The 18362-nt window shown below is 39.1% G+C and overlaps 1 protein-coding gene across 1 annotated transcript in view; it reads left to right on the top strand.

Annotated features, from left to right (window-relative positions):
• LOC140236033 (77 kDa echinoderm microtubule-associated protein-like) overlaps positions 1-16541 on the top strand; it is a 111895-nt gene extending 95354 nt beyond the window's left edge. Inside the window, exons 13-23 of the mRNA XM_072316011.1 lie at positions 1195-1290; positions 1852-1986; positions 4531-4630; positions 5336-5490; positions 6306-6431; positions 8611-8742; positions 9571-9727; positions 11503-11600; positions 12292-12475; positions 13192-13322; positions 14230-16541. Of these exons, the coding sequence (XP_072172112.1) occupies positions 1195-1290; positions 1852-1986; positions 4531-4630; positions 5336-5490; positions 6306-6431; positions 8611-8742; positions 9571-9727; positions 11503-11600; positions 12292-12475; positions 13192-13322; positions 14230-14355 (1440 nt within the window). The 3' untranslated portion in view covers positions 14356-16541. The remainder of the gene's footprint in view (positions 1-1194; positions 1291-1851; positions 1987-4530; positions 4631-5335; positions 5491-6305; positions 6432-8610; positions 8743-9570; positions 9728-11502; positions 11601-12291; positions 12476-13191; positions 13323-14229) is intronic.
• The last annotated feature ends 1821 nt before the right edge of the window (positions 16542-18362 follow it).

Here is an 18362-nt window from a genome sequence, read left to right as displayed (position 1 = left end):
GGCAACTTGCGAGGAAGGCACCTAGCAACAGTCGGTTACTGTCAAAGAGGATTTCCCCTCACATTAAAGGCATTAGAAGAAGCTACTTGATCATAAGAAGTTCCACCGAATATGTGTTTGTTTGTTTGTTCAAAATTAAACCATGGAAACAACAAAAGAAACCCCACCAAACAGCAAATACAGAAACACTTCACTCTCTCTTAAGCCCACAGGTATGTCTGATTAGAGCAAAGCTGCATTTCTGAAAAAAGAAGAAGAAAGAAACAAATTGAAAAGTGTGGAAATATTCTTGTGGAACTTTAACTTGATCGTAAACCCAATTACAGTTGGGAAATTGCCAAGGCGTGCTGTTGTCATTTGTGGAGTGTGATCACTCAAGGCCACAACAGTAAGGATTTGCTGTGTTCTGCTATGATACATTTCTCTGCCCACAACGTTGCACTGCAGTCAAATTTAGTGCCTGTTTGAGTGTATCAGGGTGCATACACTGCATTGTCCAATCGCATCGCAGAGAACAGAACACTGTACTGTCATAACTATAGGAGAGTGGGGTAAAGTGGTATGAGAGAGTGTAGAGTAAATGGTGGAACGGTGCTGTTAGTTTGGCAGAGCTAGCTTGTTGAGCATGAATTTTCACAAAGGCTGCCACAATAGACATTGGCAGGATGCCCCCAAAAGAAAAGTTTTGTTCTTTTTTTTTTTTTTTTTTTTTTTATTACTGGTATTAAAAGGGAATAAGTAGAGGGAAGATCTGTGTAACATGCCAAGTCCTCCTCATTCTCCAGGGGCTTTCTGAAATATTCTAAATTTCTTCATGACTTGTCAATAAAATATGAGAGCTTCACAGATTTGGGAATGTTGACATGTTTAGCAAAATATATGTATGCACAAGTACATTGTATCTCCATAATCATTCATTAGATCCTTCCTGATTGCAATACGAAAGTGTTGGCAGCCCATAATCGTCACAATAGTCATTCAGACTTTACGCGACATGTTTTTCTGTACGTGATAATTCCTCCCTACTTGTGATTTTAGTTCCCTTTTGAATTTGTGTGATTCTTCAACATAGACTACTTTGCTTTGCTAAACTTGTAGACTGCTGAAGCGTTGTACACAATAAGCACATTATTGTGCTATTGTTTCATCTTGTGTCTTTTTTTATTCCTTGATGCCTTGACTGTGATTTTACAGAATGTTGGACTCCACCTTGCTGCTGTGGATGAATCTAATGAACATGTGCTCTCACTCTGGGACTGGAAGAAAGAGAAGAAACTGAGCGATGTAAAGGTATGTGATTCCTTGAAGGAATGAGACTAGCCCTTTCATGTATGGCACACTCTGTCTGTATAAGGGATACATCGTATAAAGTTTACCAGAAGATACATTCGTGTGTAAAAAACCAAACCAAAACAAAACAAAACTAAAACAAGAGACCCAAGATGTAGTGTTGACTACCAATGGAATCACAAATGCAGTGCAGTCACAACCTTTTAAATGAAGCAAGTGGTGTGGACATTGATAAAGACTTGTTTTTAAATTTCCTCCACACTTACTATTTCATATGAATCCCCAATTCCTATTTTCATTGGAATGATTAAGTCCATACAGGGGAGATCTAAAGACAATTCTGTGCCATCATATGTTGACTAAAATAAATTGCTATAGGGTTATGATATCGTGGAAATTGTCGTTACAATAATCATATATAGCAAGGGAGGAGGTTCATAGAGAAGCCATTATTATCATGTCTGCTGAAATTGTGTCGGGATGTCAGCATGTAATGTGCAAAGATACAATGTGCTATTAATGAATGCTGTGTCATATATTACCCACAATGCCCTTCTGCAGAGTTCCCAGGATCCCGTGCTGGCCTGCGAGTTCCACCCCAACATCGAAGAGCAGGTCATCACCCTGGGCAAGGGGCACATCCACTTCTGGAACTTCAGCACGGGCAAGCTGGTGAAGAAGTCTGGAATCTTTGAGGTAATAACCGCAGCATCGGCGACGTTGACCCCAACTAAAGCACTTCTTTCCACTTGCTCAGAGGACAATTCTGGACCAGTTATTAATGGAACTATGCTATGCAATGTTGGCAATGTCTTTTGTTAATCATATTTCAGTAGTAGTAACAAGGAAACATGCAAGTTATATGCACAGTATATGGAAGTCTGCATTCCAGTGTCTTGTTATAAATCATATTAGTACTTTAGCAATGATTGACAAATGATGTCATTGATGGGATCTTGGTTTAGAAGGTTTTTGCTGGAGCATCCAAGTAATCTGAATAAGAATTAGCTAATCTGTAACATTTCATAACTGAATTCTAATCAGATTTTGATAAATTTTTCATTGCATTATGCTTGCAAATCTTTGACAAATGAATAAAAATCAATTCATTTCTGCCCCAGAATTGTCCTTCAAAGGAACATTTTGGCAAGGCCCCACCAAGCTTGTACAGGAAATGTCTATTAAATCGGAAGTTTCACTTTCAGAGAGCTTTTATTTGTTGCTGGGTACTTTATAATTATTACGCAGTTGTATTTGTGCATTCATATTCTTCAAAATCTACTTTGTGAAGAGTGCAAGCCCACATATGATGCACAGACTTGAGTGGGTCATTTGAATTTGAATTATTCGAATAATTTTAATTTATACACAGGGAATGTGTCATGTGCCAGGAATAAAATGAATGTGGATGCTAAGATGATAAAAGGCTCTGGTATGGCAATCAGACAATCGATTTGCAGAAATGCTGAAACTAATTTGATAGAAAACCAGTACTTTGTGACCAGTTTATTTGATGTGGAGGAATATATGGGGCAAATGTTGCCCAAAATAAAATTGGTAGTAAATTACAGGCAGCATTTAAAAAATATGCCAAAAGATTAAACAAAAACAAAACATGCAAGATGGGGCCTACATTCTTTGATCATGGTACATTAAAGCAGGAACACACACAAAAAAGAAAAACAAAATAGGCAGCAAACTCATACCGGTATTTCTTCCACAGCCCAAACCCAGCACCCCCACACATATACCATTTCTGTCTCCCATGCTTTCTACTTCCTCGCTCACGCCCCTTTAGCCCTTTAGTAATAGGAAAACAGCTCGGCCCATCTTTCTATCGTGTCATGCAACTCTACTGTGCAAACACGATATCACAAGTGGTGGGTGGCCACGCCTCATGGGTTTGCCAACCTTTCAGTGGGATGCCTCTCTGGTCATGCCAGAGGAATTCATACTTTTGTTGTTAGTTTTTTTTTCCAGCTTTGTATTTGCCAAGTCATGCTCGAACATGTGCCAAGGATAATCAGTGGTAGAGAGATATATTATACATTCCTTTCCTGTTTGCAAACAAGAAAAAAAAAAAGAATTGTATTCTGTATTGTCCTCGTGTAGATGAAGGCAAGCATTTCTGTCTATTGCTTTAATATGTCCCCTTTGTTTTTCTTAGGTTATAGATATGTGTGTGTATTTGGTATCTTGTATGTTGATAGTACATTTATGCATTCTTCTTTAAATGTCACTCCTCTGACATTATAGTGTCCTTTCTTTTTTTGGGTATTTGACATCCTTGACACTACAAATATTCATTTTGGTGGAAGTTCTCTTTAAAGGACAAGTCCACCTTCATAAACATACGGATTGAGTGAATGCAGCAATATTAGTAGAACACATCATTGCAAGTTTGAGGAAAATCGGACAATCCGTTCAAAAGTTATGAATTCTTTAAGTATCTGCGCAGTCACTTCTGGATGAGAAGACCACTACAGTGTATGATGTCGCATGCGTACAACGATATAAGGAAAGTAACAAGAGAATTTCACAAAACTTTGCTTTTTTAATAGAGTGCACATGTTTTCGACTTGTTACTGACGTATGTCAAGGGTGATATTATTCCCCCTGCCTTCTGAAAGAGAGAAGTCAAGTGTTCTTTAGTTATGCTAGAAAAATGGAAATATGTTGAATTTTCTTTATTCTTTCTTTGTATCGTTGTACTCATGTGACATCACAAGCTATAGTAGTCTTTTCATCCAGCTGTGACTGAGCAGAAACTTCAAAACTTCATAACTCTTGAACGGATTGTCCGATTTTCCTCATACTCTCACTGATGTGTTCTACTAATATTGCTGCATTCACTCAATCCACATGTCTATGAAGGTGAACTTGTCCTTTAAATTTGATGCAGTGAATTTCAGGAATTTGTTACTGCAGCTATGCTTTATACTCATTTTTGTTGTTTTAACAAAAAAAAAAAAAAATGATACAAGAATAATATCTGATATTGTGATAGTGATGGTGTAAGTTATGTTATGTTTTTGCTCCGTCCCAACCTTGTGTAACGTCATGTAAGTCAAATAGAGATTCTTCAGCAAATTTGAACCACATTTTATTTGTTTAAAGTGTTCATTCACATATGACACTTATCTCATCCCAAGAGGAAGCCTGTGTGCACATGCTAAAGGAAATTTATGTGTCAGCATTTTCAGTCGATGTTGTTTTCTCTTCCACGACATGCATTTGCAGAAATACGACAAGCCAAAGTTCATGCTGAGTTTAGCCTTTGCTCCCAACGGTGATGCCATCACTGGAGACTCCAACGGAAACATCTACATTTGGGGCAAAGGTGAGTCAAACATTAGTCAAACATTAGTCAAATATTAGTCAAACATTAACTTTTGATTTTCAGGCTGCCAGACATGACAGCTCTAAAGACAGACTCAGAGTGTAGGCTTAATTTCCATTGCAAGTTTTGTGTTGATTTTCTAATCGGAGATTGTTATATCGATATTTCATATCTAAGATGAATAAGTTTCATGCCATAAGCTTTTTCCCAGCATGTCAGGAATTCCAAAAATTTGTTTGTAATGTAATTCTGTTTTGCCTCTTAGATTATATTGTGTTTTCATTTTCAGTTGTATATTGGGTTTTATTAATTCATTGTTTATTAATCGTGGTTTGCATTTATTACAGCTAAAAACGTAGTGTTTATCTTAATTGTGGAGAAAGCTTGCCAGTTTCTCCCACAAGCTGAAGGTGAGAAGTTTCATGTGAAGGATTTTTCTTCATGACAAGGAGGATTCTTTTTATGAAAAAAAAAAATACATATATTTTGTTAAGACTGTATCATCACTCCATTTTGTAATTGAACTCTGATGTTTACACTGCATGTAAAGGAACACTACTGTTCAATATCTGGTAAGAGTCGATGTATGGAAAATGCTTTGAAACTTCAGCAGCATTGATATTTAATTCCTGTCTCAATTTACTCCATGTTTTTATCGTTGTTTTCTTTTTTTTTCTTTTTTTTTTTTTGTTGCTCTGTTGGTAGGGAACACCCGCATCAGCCAGGCCATTCTTGGAGCCCACGAGGGCGGCATTTTCTCGCTCTGCGTGTTCAACGACGGCTCGTTCCTGTCTGGAGGCGGGAAAGACAGGAAGATCGTGCTGTGGGATTCAGACTACAAGAGCCAGTCAACCACCCAGGTCAGACAGCTCACCTTTGACCCAGAAATTCCCAGAAGCTACATTTATGTAGTGTTGCTCAATTTCTTTTTATTTTGTATTTAGTGTTAATTGTTTGTATTCCATGAGGTAGAGTAAAAGAATAAATCTCCTATTTTGGATTTGATTTGTATTGTACAATTGTTTGTTTCAGTCAAAGAAATCGCTTATCTATTAGCTAATCTTCAAGGTGGCAACATTTTTTTACACTATGAAAGTTCCCAATCTCTCTCTCAAGTCGAAAGCTGATTGCAAATAAAGTAGTATTGTTTATATTAAAGTGGAAGACCAATATTGAGAAAGATTCTTCATGTAAATTCCATGTTTCATATGCATGTGTAATCCTAGACGTGTTCATCATACCTTTGTTCATGAGAAGTATGAAATGCTTTGACTGTGCATAATGCACTTATAGTGTGTGGTGCCGAGATGCCAGATTTACCATCAGGAGTCTGTTGCATAAAACTTTTTACCTGACAAAAAATTGGGTTGATTTTTAACAGAATTTTTCCTGTGTTAAGAGGACAATGGCAGTATCATACCAACCCAAGTTTTCAGTTCTTACCATAGTTTTTCTCAGGATAAACGTTTTATGCAACAGGCCCCAGGAGTATTCATTCATAACCCTAGTGGTTGCCATAGAGTTTTCAAGAGAAAGAGAAATAAAGAGTGGAAGAGAGGTCCCTTGAGAGAGCACAAAGGGAAAGTGATCTTTCTTAAAGCCGATCATCTCCAAGCTTTGAAGTCCTGGTCATGTTCCAGAGTTTCTGTATCTCTCTCTAACCATTGATTTGTAGATCCCAGAAACGACGGGACCGGTGAGGACCCTGTGCAAGGGCAAAGGTGAGGGCTTCTTTGTAGGAACCACGAGGAATGCTCTGCTCACCGGCGATATGGAAGGAGAGTTCCAGACACTGGTCCAGGTAGTACACAAGCTCTATTTGGGGAAAAAGAAAACAAAAACAAAAACAAAAACAAAGTAAACCTGTATGAACAACTCATCTTCATGGAGGGCTTCAATACTGGAAATTACAATTTTGGATGAACTACGCTGGTCAGAGTCATATCTCAAAAGATACGGTTCAGATGCTGTAACATTCGTTAAAAATTTTCTTCCTCTATGGCTTTCAAATGTGAAGTTTGATGTTGAAGGGGAGCCATTGTATATCATGCCATTTTGAGGACTTGGAAATCATGAGGTGGATATGAAACTTGTGTGTATCAAAAGGTGTTCAGCACTAGCGCAAAATCATTCTAAGAGGACACAGGTGTTTGAAAGCAATCACATTTAAGGCCCCCTTATGTTGTCAGAAGCAGATACTGCCTTCTGGCAGTTATTAACAGTGAGAATCTTTCTTTGTGCAATGTTCAAATGTGATGTCAGATCAAGGATGTGTATTAAATGGATGAGAGAAATCTGTAACTCTACTCAAGACTACTGTAGAAACATAAATTTTCTCATTAATTTTTCACATTCACGTGGATGAGACGAATTTTGCATGCTTTTAATTTTGCAGTATGAAAAGATCAAATGTGACCCACGACAACGGTTTCAGGCAAAAGTCGCAGGAGCAAATTCCCTCCTAGGCGGGGTACAAAGATCTTTACCATTATTTTTGTCGATTTGGGTTTTTTGCAGAAATCGAATCTTTGATATGTTTTCTACATCTACACCAAATTTCAAAGCATAAGACTATGTTTTTCCTATCGAAAATGGAATTTTAAGCACCCTATGTTGGATCGCACTCGTCAGTTTCGAGCTTCTTTCGAACGCCGCGCCAATATCCCCAGCGTTGCTACAGCGCAGGGTCTCGCATGCGATTGGCTGGTGCGTCGCACACATTTACGTAATTCGGCTTTCGGAGACACCAGTTGCAGCGTTTTGGGAATGCTTTCTCCACGCGTGCATGATTACATGCTCCATTGTTCTTGCTATAGTGGTTTATATGCTCGCTTTGTAGTGCGTGCTCTTCGTTTGGCTTTATATCCAAACTATTCTACCGCAGTGTTCGACGGAAGTGAAACAAAAATCATGTAGCACGACATAATCGTGTGAAAAGAAAAAAAAAATAGTCTACTTGTACATGTAGTAAAAATTATGACAGCAGACTGACTCAAGGGAAGGTAGATGAGAGGAAGGGAGAGGTCACATGTAACCAGTTATATTCAAATACTACACATCAAGATCGCACCAAACTAACGAGTCGTTTGTTTTCATAATCACCACCGAACAAGGCAACATATGCACGGCTTGTAAAAGCAAAACAAACAGGAAGCGTGACCCTTGCCAGCACTGGTATTTTTCTGCCTTCAAAAGGTTCGCCAATGATAAAGTCAAATCAACAACAATGAAAACGCGATTTGTAAATGTGTGGATTCGCCACCCGCTCCTATTACATGCACATGGTCATGGCGTGTGGATGCCATTGCGTAATGCGTGTACCATACACATGTGCACTATACGTGCAATTATCGTATCCGCCATCTTGAAAGACGTACTGGTAAAAAACAAGCCCGAGGGAAACGCATTGTTTTTCGGCTCCATACGCTGAGCTCCTAGGAAGGGTACCCGGGAAATTTGACTCTCTCAGTGAGCCAATCAGAAGGCGATATGGTTGCTAGAGGCGGAGCTTAACATCGATTGGCACCATCGTACGGATGGGTGATCCTCGCCTCGCATCGCCGCTCGGACATTGTCTTTGAGAAAGAGGTGAATCTTCAAAGCCCGTTTTCTCGCAATCTTGTCAGGCTAACAACTTAAAAAGTGCATTTTATTTCGCTTTCCATGCCCACTTATGGTGCCGAAGAATACAAGTGTTTTATGTCAATGCAAAGCTTAGGAAATGGGCAATGTGATTCAGTGAAAAAATGAATTTTCAAAATGCCCGACTTTTGCCTGAAACCGTTGTCGCAGGTCACAAATAGTGTTACCGTGTAACAAGCTCAAAATTTGCTTTTATTTTTATACTAGTTTCTTGTTGCGCAAACTGTGAAAATTTCCACACCACCCAAAAAAAAAAAATCACTTTTGACAGCAATGATGAAGCCATGTCTTTATGTGTCTGTATGATTGATAGTGTCTTGATTTCTCCCTTCCACCAGGCCCACACAGAGGAGCTGTGGGGGTTGGCCCTGCACCCCTCTCAGGCCCTCTTCCTCACCTGTGCCTACGACAAGAATGTCTTCCTCTGGGACTTTGAGCAGCACAAGCCCATCTGGAGCAAGACCATGGAGGTATGCCACTATTCAGTTTCTTTGAGAGAGATTGCCCATGTGCTATCTTTGTTTTTAGTTTATTATAAAGATGATTGTGAGTTTTGTATTTGTTTGCTAACTTGTTTTTTTCTTATTTATGTGATTACTTACATGCTTATTTGTAACTCAAGCTTTGTGTGGATTATTCCTGGTATAGGAAGTCATCAAATCTAATATATACCTTACCTATCTAAACTTCATCATTTATGTCAATATGTTATTATATAGAAGTGAAGTGAGGTCAGTTTTGTTTGGTTTTTGCTTGGATTCAGTTTGATCTGAGAGTCTAAAATAGATAGAAAAAGAAATAAAAACTATGGTAGTTTGATTTCCTTAAGTGAAATATGAGCATTTGAATAATCTTAATTTGAATAGAAATGACAAAAACTAAGTGTTGGTATTAAAGTGACGCAGGAACGTTAATCTTCTAAAGTACTGCCAATCAAATATTCAGTGATTAATCTAATGATTAAGAGATAAGAGGGCTAGGGAAATTTTACAGCCAGAACAATGAAATATACTTGAACAGTAGAAGTCTCAATGAATTTTTACTCTTTCTAATGCAACATTAACAGCAATTTTTAGCCATGCGAGGTCACACTACAAAAACAATGTGTAGTTTTGCAAGAAGTGAGAAACTTGCCAAGTGCACGCAGGTTGTTTCACGATAAATTTCGCTGGTAATTCTTGAGAAGTGTGCTGTCACACTGTCCAAACTAGATGAAGCAGAGTACCAGATCGTGAAGCTATGCATAGTTTCATATGGTGTGACCAGGTCTGTTCTTCTTACATACTCTTGTCCTGTAGGAGTCTTGCCAGTCCGCTGGGTTCCACCCGTCAGGCAACGTAGTGGCCATCGGCATGACCAGCGGTAGATGGGTGGCCCTGGACGTCCAGAGCCAGGAACTGATCACTGTCCACACTGATGGAAAGGAGCAGCACGACATCATCAGATACTCTCCAGGTAGGGAGGATGTGAGGAGTGGTGGGGAGGGGGAAAGATAAGGGTGGAGAGGGTGTGAGGAGTGGTGTGAAGGGGAAGGGAAAGGGGTATGGAATGGGTAAGGAGTAATGGGGAGGAGGAGGAGGGAATGTGGTAGGATGGGTATAGGGTGTAAGGAGTGGTTGGATGAGGGAAGTAAAGGGGTATGGATGAGTGTAAGGAGTGTGATGCTGAGGGGGAGAGAAAGGGGTTAGGAAGGTGTTAACCCTAATCAGGCTGGGCTTTTTTGGCTATGCTATATCTGGGGGGCGGCGGATTCCGCCCCCCCCCCCCCCTTCAGATCTCGCCTATGGAACGCGCGATTGCGCCGAAAATCGGCACACGCGACGCCCGCGACGTATTCTATCAAAATGTATGGTTGCTTTCTCCAAAAAAATTTTTCTTATATTTTATATTAATTATTTATAGTAATTTATGCATAAAATCAGTTTTGGGCTCTAAATCACTTATTAATGCTCCAATTAAGCTAATTTCTTTTTAAAAATGTTTCTTGTATCATTCTTCTGAGACATAGGATAAAAAAAAATCTGTATCGAAATTAATTTCTTATGTATTTTATTGTTTTTTGAATTTCTTATGTATTTCTCTGTTTTTTGACCTTTTGTTTTTGTTTGTTTTTTGGCCAAAATTTGTCACAGACATTTTTCAAAGCATTATTATGCTAAAATGAATTAATTTCGGCCATTCTAAGTGAAGATATGAATTTTTATGTGAATTAATTGAAAAAACACAATTTGCATTGGATTTGTACACAAAATCACGTTTTGGAGCAATTTTGGGGTTGACAAATTTTTTTCGAACGGGCGTCGCGTCAAAACGGTATGCGCGGGCGCAACAATTTGGGGCTCAAAAGTTGCGTGATACTTGAAAGAAGAAAGTCATGAAACATCGCGGCGGGAGCTTATCACATTGCGAAGATATTACGCGAAACGTCGAGGGGGGGGGGCCTGATTAGGGTTAAGGGAGTGGTGGGGAGGGGGAGAGAAAGGGGTAGGGAGGGTGTGAGGAGTGGTTGGATGGGGAAGGGCAAAGTGGTATGGAGTGAGTAAGGAGTAATGGGGAGGAGGAGGGAAAGTGGTAGGATGGGTGTAAGGAGTGGTGAGGAAGGGAAGGGGAAGGGGTTGGGAAGGGGTGAGGAGTGGTGAAGAGGGACAGCAAAAGGAATAGTGAAGGGTGTGAAGAATGTGGAGAGAGGGAGAAAGGAGTTGGGAAGGTGTAAGGAGTGGTGGGGAGGGGGAGATAAAGGGGTAGGGAGGGAGAGGGAAAGTGGTAGGAAAGGTATAAGGAGTGGTAAAGAGGGGGATAGAAAGGGCTAGGAAGGTGTAGGTAGTAATGGGGAGAGGGAGAGAAAATGGTAGGAAAGGTATAAGGAATAGTGGAAAGGGGGGGGGGGAGAGAAAGGGGTAGGGAAGGTGTATGGAGTAATGGAGAGGGGTAAGAAGGATGTAGGGGGGAAGAAGTGGTTGAGAACAATGTAGGGAAGAGTAGTTTGAGGGCAAGGAGGGGTGGGGAGGTTGTAGAAAAGGGAAAGGAAAAATGAAATTTCTCCGCATCCTGACAAAGGAATATCACAAGCTCCTTGATTTGAAACTAGTTTTGCCCGTAGAGCTGCATGTTGCACACACACCTCTCCCTCCAAAATCTCTGGAATATCCCTGATTTTGATGAGTGAATGTTGGCAGCCCTTGAATATTTCATTCCTTGTGACATTTTTCTTTTTCTCTCCTCACACTCAGATGGAAACTACCTGGCGGTGGCATCCCACGACAACTTCATCTATATTTATTCCGTGTCGGAGGAGGGGAGGAAGTACTCCAAACTGGGCAAGTGCTCTGTAAGTTGGGGGACTCCCCCTTTCTTGCCATGTGATTTCTTTGTGTGTATGGGATATGGGCCTGCTGTGTGAGGGCACAAATGCTAGATGGTCTCTTGCCCTTTTTCGTCTGGAAGTTTGAAAGTCTTGTAGATTGTTTGTAGCAACTTGATCCAAACCTTTTTATTGCATATATGGCTATGCTTTTCACAGAAGCACAATTTGGTCTCGAATACTTGCCATATTGATGTTTTTTTTTTTTTCTGTCATTATTCATCCCACTTCAAAAATATTATCACACAATATATACTACCATTTTTCAAGAGCAGATTCAAAGTTCACTTTTTGCTCACAGAGAACTAAAATCAGTTGTTTGTAGTTAAAGCAATTACTGTTTGATCATCCAATCTTTTCTTCTTCTTTTTCATGCCAACCACTCAAAGATTCAAATCTGAGTTAAGCAGCTAGAAGATGAAAAAAAAATTATAGTAAAGACACTTTTGTATTTTATTGATGAGGTTCTAATCAATAGGGTTTTAAATCTTTACACAAAAGAGTAAATTTTTAAATACATTTAAGACCAGTTTTCCCATTTGAAAGTATCTGTATGTGTTACTATGTTCTTAGATGATCATTGCATATCTGAAGATTTTACTGTTGATTGCTTGCTCTGTTTTATTTTGCTTTCGATCATTGCGCTTGTGGTTACCAGGGACATTCCAGCTTTGTGACCCACATCGACTGGTCCAGTGACTCCACCAAGCTGCAGTCGAACTCTGGCGACTACGAGCTCCTCTTCTGGGATGCCACCACCTGCAAGCAGATCGTCAACAGCAAGGAGACGAGAGACATCGAGTGGGCCACCTTCACCTGCGTCCTTGGCTACCCGGTCTGCGGTGAGTGGGCTCCTGTTTTGCACCGAGACCAGACTCACCAATTTTTTGGACGAAGGGTTCTCCCTTTACAGGGGTTCATCATGAATAGGGAGAATAGACCAGTTTGGCGTATTCATTTGTTCAACAAATGAATGTATTTGAACCTAGAGTTATCAAATGCTGGATGCAGTGACAATTTATCCAGAATTGATCCCTTTCAGCAACCCTCAAAATATCTAGAAAAAAGCTGGATGTGCATGTCATGTGGCAGAAATAGACCCTCCCATATATTTCATGGGACATCTGGGAGTGAATTGTAGAAATACATTTTACAGATGTGGTCTCTGCTTTATAACAGATTGTGATCTTAAGCTTCTTGATTTTGGCTACTGGTCTCAATGTTACAGCTGTCACCAATTCTCAGTTCTCCCCTTACGGCAGCTTGTTTGATTTAAAAAAAAAAGAAATGATATTGATGGTAATGATAGAATGGTGATGAGGAACACATCTTAGAATTGGCAATACTCTGATCGCTCCTCTCACTATTTAAAAAACAGAGGCAACATGAAATGCAATGATGCAAATACTATTCAATGGATTTCTCCCCCCCCCCCCCATGTACAAATGTGGTATTTTAGTATGAGTAATTCTTTGTGTTTATGGCTTACTGTTTTTCATATACTGAAGTATTTGAGTGGAATTTTCTATTGACTGCTGCACAACTTTTTGCTCCCCAGGAATCTGGCCCGAGGGGAGTGACGGTACAGACGTGAACACTGTGGCACGGTCTACTACAGGCACCTTGCTGGCGACTGGAGACGACTTTGGAAAGGTCAATCTCTTCCGGTACCCAGTAAATCATCCAAAGGTGAGTGCCGTCATCTGAGCTTTTTTCTACCTTGCCAGGTCTGTCTCCCCTCGATCATTCTTTGTTCCCAGTCACAAATGAGCCAGTCAGCATTGTTCTCTACAGGGAATGTTGTCTGCACTTTGGGTATTTGGAAGCGTATCCGGGCAATTACCCCCAAAGGGCAATTACCCTCCCCCCCCCCCCCCCCCCCCCCCCCCCCCCCGGCTAAATACTGGTTAGTGGTAAGCTTAGAGTAAAGATTAGGGTTAGGGTTAGGGTTAGGAGTTTGAGTTAGGGATAGGATTAGGTTCAGGATTAGGATTAGGATTAGGGCCAGGGGAAGGGTGCGGGGTAATTGCCCAGGGGGTAATTGCCCTAGACCCATTTGGAAGTGATGAATATGCACGCATGTCATGAAGTCTTAACAAGGGGGACTAAAAGGCAGGTTTATAAAACATCAAATCATCGTCTGAGGAAACCATTTGGCACTTTGGGCTAGGATTCCTCAATATTATGCAGTCAGAAAATCATGATATTTCAAGTATGACAGTCCACATTTTTTTTTTTTTTTTTTAATATAGGACGAAACAGAAACTTCAGCTGTAAAGCCATAGATTGCGTGTGCATCATATACACAACTTTCATGAATTTTGCGAGAATGCACACAAATTTTTCTTTACTACACAATGCATTAAATGCCAGTGGCAATTCGCAAAAGTTTCATACTGCCAAAAAGGCCTTCGGCTCCAGTATGTGAAAGTTTCATGCTGCCAATGTTTCTGGTTTTACAGTATGACCATATTACTTTGCGTGGTAGTGCACAAAATTCACTGTTTATAGAATTGCAATGCAGTGAATCAGCCATATCTGTATTTGTTATTATTTTGTCGACTTTTTTGTGTCTTTGTTTGTTACTGTCGTTCAGGCTGCGTGTAACTCTTTCAAAGGTCACAGCAGTCACGTGACCAGCGTCATCTTCAACGAGGACTCGACGAAGCTGATCTCAACCGGAGGTCGTGACATGTCGTGCATGCAGTGGACCGTAGTCTAAGAATCGCAACTGTGCTGTGGCAGAAAAAAAAAAAAAATATTGTGGGCAGGAATGGCAAGGAAGTAGTACAAGCATAGGAAAATAAAGAATGAAATGTGAAGTCCCATGCAGAATCATCGTGGCTATTTTGACTCATGTGCTTTCTTTTGAAAGAGAAACCGTGGTCTAGCCAATGTCTTTCACACCATGAAAGTCCTTCCAAGAGTGTTTTGTGAATGTATCACGCAAGGCATGCCAAAAGTTTGGGGCAGAATTTTTTTAGCAAATCTTTGGTACTAAAAAGGATTGAAAAAAAAGGAGCTCTGTCTTGCTGCCACTTTAGGGAACATGTTGATGTTTTTGGTCATACCCTGCAACTGATCAACTGACATAGATTTTCCCAACTGCCAAGCCCTTTGTCTAAACCATTTATTGCCAGAAGTCATAGAAATGTGTGCGGAAAGTAATGTGGAAAGGTGAATTTAGTTTGACCTTGTTTTTGTGAGTGTATACAACAAAGTCCCCATCTGCAAACTGTCTTTACTTTGCTAGAATGATAAGTGTGGTAGACCTTAGTACTGAAACCAAGCTTGAACAAATGGAAGAACCCCAAAGGCAGACACTTTGAGTAATGCTGCGGATTAACAACATTGTCCGTTGCCATGGTTGTGTGTGGAAGAAGATGCAACCCTGAACAGAGCCACATCAGCAAGTGATTGTTGATTGATGTATCATGACATTATCATTTTATAATATTGACAGTCAAATTACCATGGTAATTAGTAATGAACAATGCTGAACCTAGTAGCATATTTTTGTCTATGGAAAAGGGTAAACTGCAATTCTTGCTGATGTTTGGGTATCTGCTTTTCCCTTCACACAGTTACTTTCCTATATGTCTTTGCTCAGATGACTCTTGGTACCTGTGGTGCCAGGGGGGCATTTTTTTTTTTCACTTTTGGTACGTTGTGCATATAATACTCAAAGTAACTGAAAGAGACTCGATGTACAAATGATGAGATAAGAAGGCATTTGAAACAGCATATAGTATTGGTTTGAAGTGATCATGTTTGTATGAAAGATTTTTTTTTTTCCTTTTAAATTGATATGGATTAGTGAGGTGTGTATGGAGTGCAGAATCTTGTTAAAGTATTACATGGGAGGTCCCAGATGTTTTGAAACATTCAGCGAGTGCACCTCGTAGAACTCCACATGTTGAAAATGACAGAATTGTATGGATTAACGTGATGCTAATTCATGCACCAGACATTTTTTGTTATCATTATTAATTGCAAGTAGAAACATTCCTTCCTCTTCTTCTTTCTTTCTTTTTTTTTGTGATTCATCTTACCATTTTTATATTCTTCACTGTAATATGTGAGGGTAATTTTCTATCTTATCAAATCATCTTTTTTTAATATTAAGGATTGAAATAATAATTAAAAAAGAAACCACTTCAAACAAGTGTGGAAGTAGAGCAAATGGCCATGGTAGACTGTCCAAAATTCAATGAAGTTGTTATTCTTTGACTGAACAAAAAATCATTTTGGAGAAATTGGACTCGTGTACAGGAATATCATGAAATAATCTTTATGAAGGCCAGAAAGAAAAAGATTTTGATATTTTCTGGTTAAAAGCAAAGAGAAGGAGAGAGTGAAAATTGAATTGCAAACTTGTGTACCTGTTTCAGAATCATAGAAAAAGACAGTACAGTTAAAAATTTAGAATTTATGTCAGCAGTTACTATAAAGAGCTCTCTTCTACCAAAGAAATTGAAATTGAAATACAATTTAAGGTAGTGTCCTGGAATACTTTCAAGCAAATGTGTTCAATTCCTTCACAATTACTGGAAAATGCAATGTTTGCAATATCTTACAAAGTCAATTATTTCACATTTTAGGTCAGGTGGTTGGGTCAAGAAAATTTTGTCGTTTTCATGATGGCTTCGAAAAGAGGTAGCAACTACCTCAAAAAGGGCAACAGTTCAATGGACTCAGTTCTGCATTTCAGTTGACTGCCTTTCAGGAACAGGAGAGTGTGAAGCCAAGCCACACAGAAGGGTTAGATTTAAGCATGTGGGTTTATAATAGGTCAATGACTGTGATTGAATATATTCATGTCATTCATTGTGCCTCATCAAACAGTGAGCAGGGACAATCAAGTTAATGTGCCTGAAAAACCAAACACACACACGCACACACACACACACACACACACACACACACACACACACTATTAGATAGACAACAAAGAATTGGAGAATAGAATTATATGAACACATTGAACAATGCTAAATATGGACAGACTTCAGTTATTGACCATCAAAACCGGAATAATTGTATGACAGGTATGAATGCATTAAATGGTCAGTTACTCTCCATATCGCAGGTTTGTGGGTGTATCCAGGGAGGTGGGGTCATCTCTTCCCACCTCCTTGGTGTATCGACGTAGGATGCCAGGGTGCGTACTCCACACATATTATGTGCATGTTGTAGATATGTAAATGTTTTATGGGAGAGGATATTCTTGGATGAGGGTGGATTTCTGATGCTGACTGTGTGCCACCACAAAGATTTATACAGATGGAGATACTCTTGGTAACAACATTTTATACCATATACTCCCAAGGAAGGTTTACTGTTAGTACACACAAACCGGAGGTGAGAGATATATTGTTCAAAGAGGGAGATTAAGGGCAGAATATATTGGAAGCATGCACAGGCTATATTTGTGATATCTTTTTTGTGTGTTTGAGGGTGAGATAAAGATTTCCACTCATCCCTTATCATTACATTGCGACTTATAAAAAGTGTCACAAATTTCTAGACGAATGTATAGATTCCAATAAAAGTATTTGTAATGAGATCTAAGTTTCTCATGGAAGATTGAGTTGTGATCTGTCATGGAGTAAACAGATCATGTCGGTGACACATTAAATGATATAACGATTTGATATTGTTTAGTGTATGTGTCTGTATTTTGTTGTTGTTCTTGTTCTTGTAGAATTACTGAAACCTGTTTTTTTTTTTTTTTTTTTTTTTTTTTTTTGAGAGAGAGAGAGTCTCTGAGATATGTGCAGATGTGAGGGAGAAAAACAAATCTGATGCTTGGGGTTTTGAAATTGTGCAGAGGATCAGTCAGGGGCTTGATTCCACAGACAACAGACTATACATCATAATGCATGTATGTATGACACAATAGATTATAGTTTGTTTGTTTTGTTGTTTTTTGGCAACATATCAACATTACAATATACAGTTGACTCTTGTCACATGTCTTAGGACCAATGTGAATACTTTGTTACATTAGATTTTGTGTTCTGGAATAGCAGGGCTTCAAAACCATAGAATACATGTATATACTAGCAAAATTTGAACATTGTCTAACAGAGTGTTTTCATCAATGTCTCATTTAAACGTAGTGTGACTGCTGTATCAGCCTTACATATTAGACTAAGTAGTCACAGTCTGCTGTTTGCAGGAAAAATGTCAAATTTCGTATGACCACCTGATAAACGTCGAAAATGTTTGTCACATGGCCTGTTTCGTGCCAAAACTACACAGAAATCATGGAACATGGCAGGATGAATCTGCCTGTGATGATTGTATTCTGTTTTGATTCTTTAATAAAACATATATATATATATATATATATATATATATATATATATATATATATTATAGATTGAACAGGAAAAGTCGAAGGCAGAAAAAAGAAAAGGCAGGGAGGGGAAAGAAAGAGAGAACATAAAAAAGATGAGAGCATTGAGAGGACATTGGTCAAGATTTAGAAGTACTATACTGCGCCACTCCAATAGGTTTCATAAAATTTATTACAGTGTACTTGCACATGACTTTTTACATAAGCAACTGCATAATCAATATATTGATGGAAAGAGCAAAATACATTGTATTGCAGTTGTACATTGTAAACATGGAATGGAAAATGAAATTGCAGCACAAGGAGAGATACAAAAAATAAACCTTTAAGATGACAATAGAAGTGCAATTCAGTAAAACATTGTAAAT

Source organism: Diadema setosum, chromosome 1 (assembly GCF_964275005.1).
Source record: "Diadema setosum chromosome 1, eeDiaSeto1, whole genome shotgun sequence".
NCBI classification, from domain to species: domain Eukaryota; kingdom Metazoa; phylum Echinodermata; class Echinoidea; order Diadematoida; family Diadematidae; genus Diadema; species Diadema setosum.
This window is presented reverse-complemented; position numbering and strand designations above follow the sequence as displayed.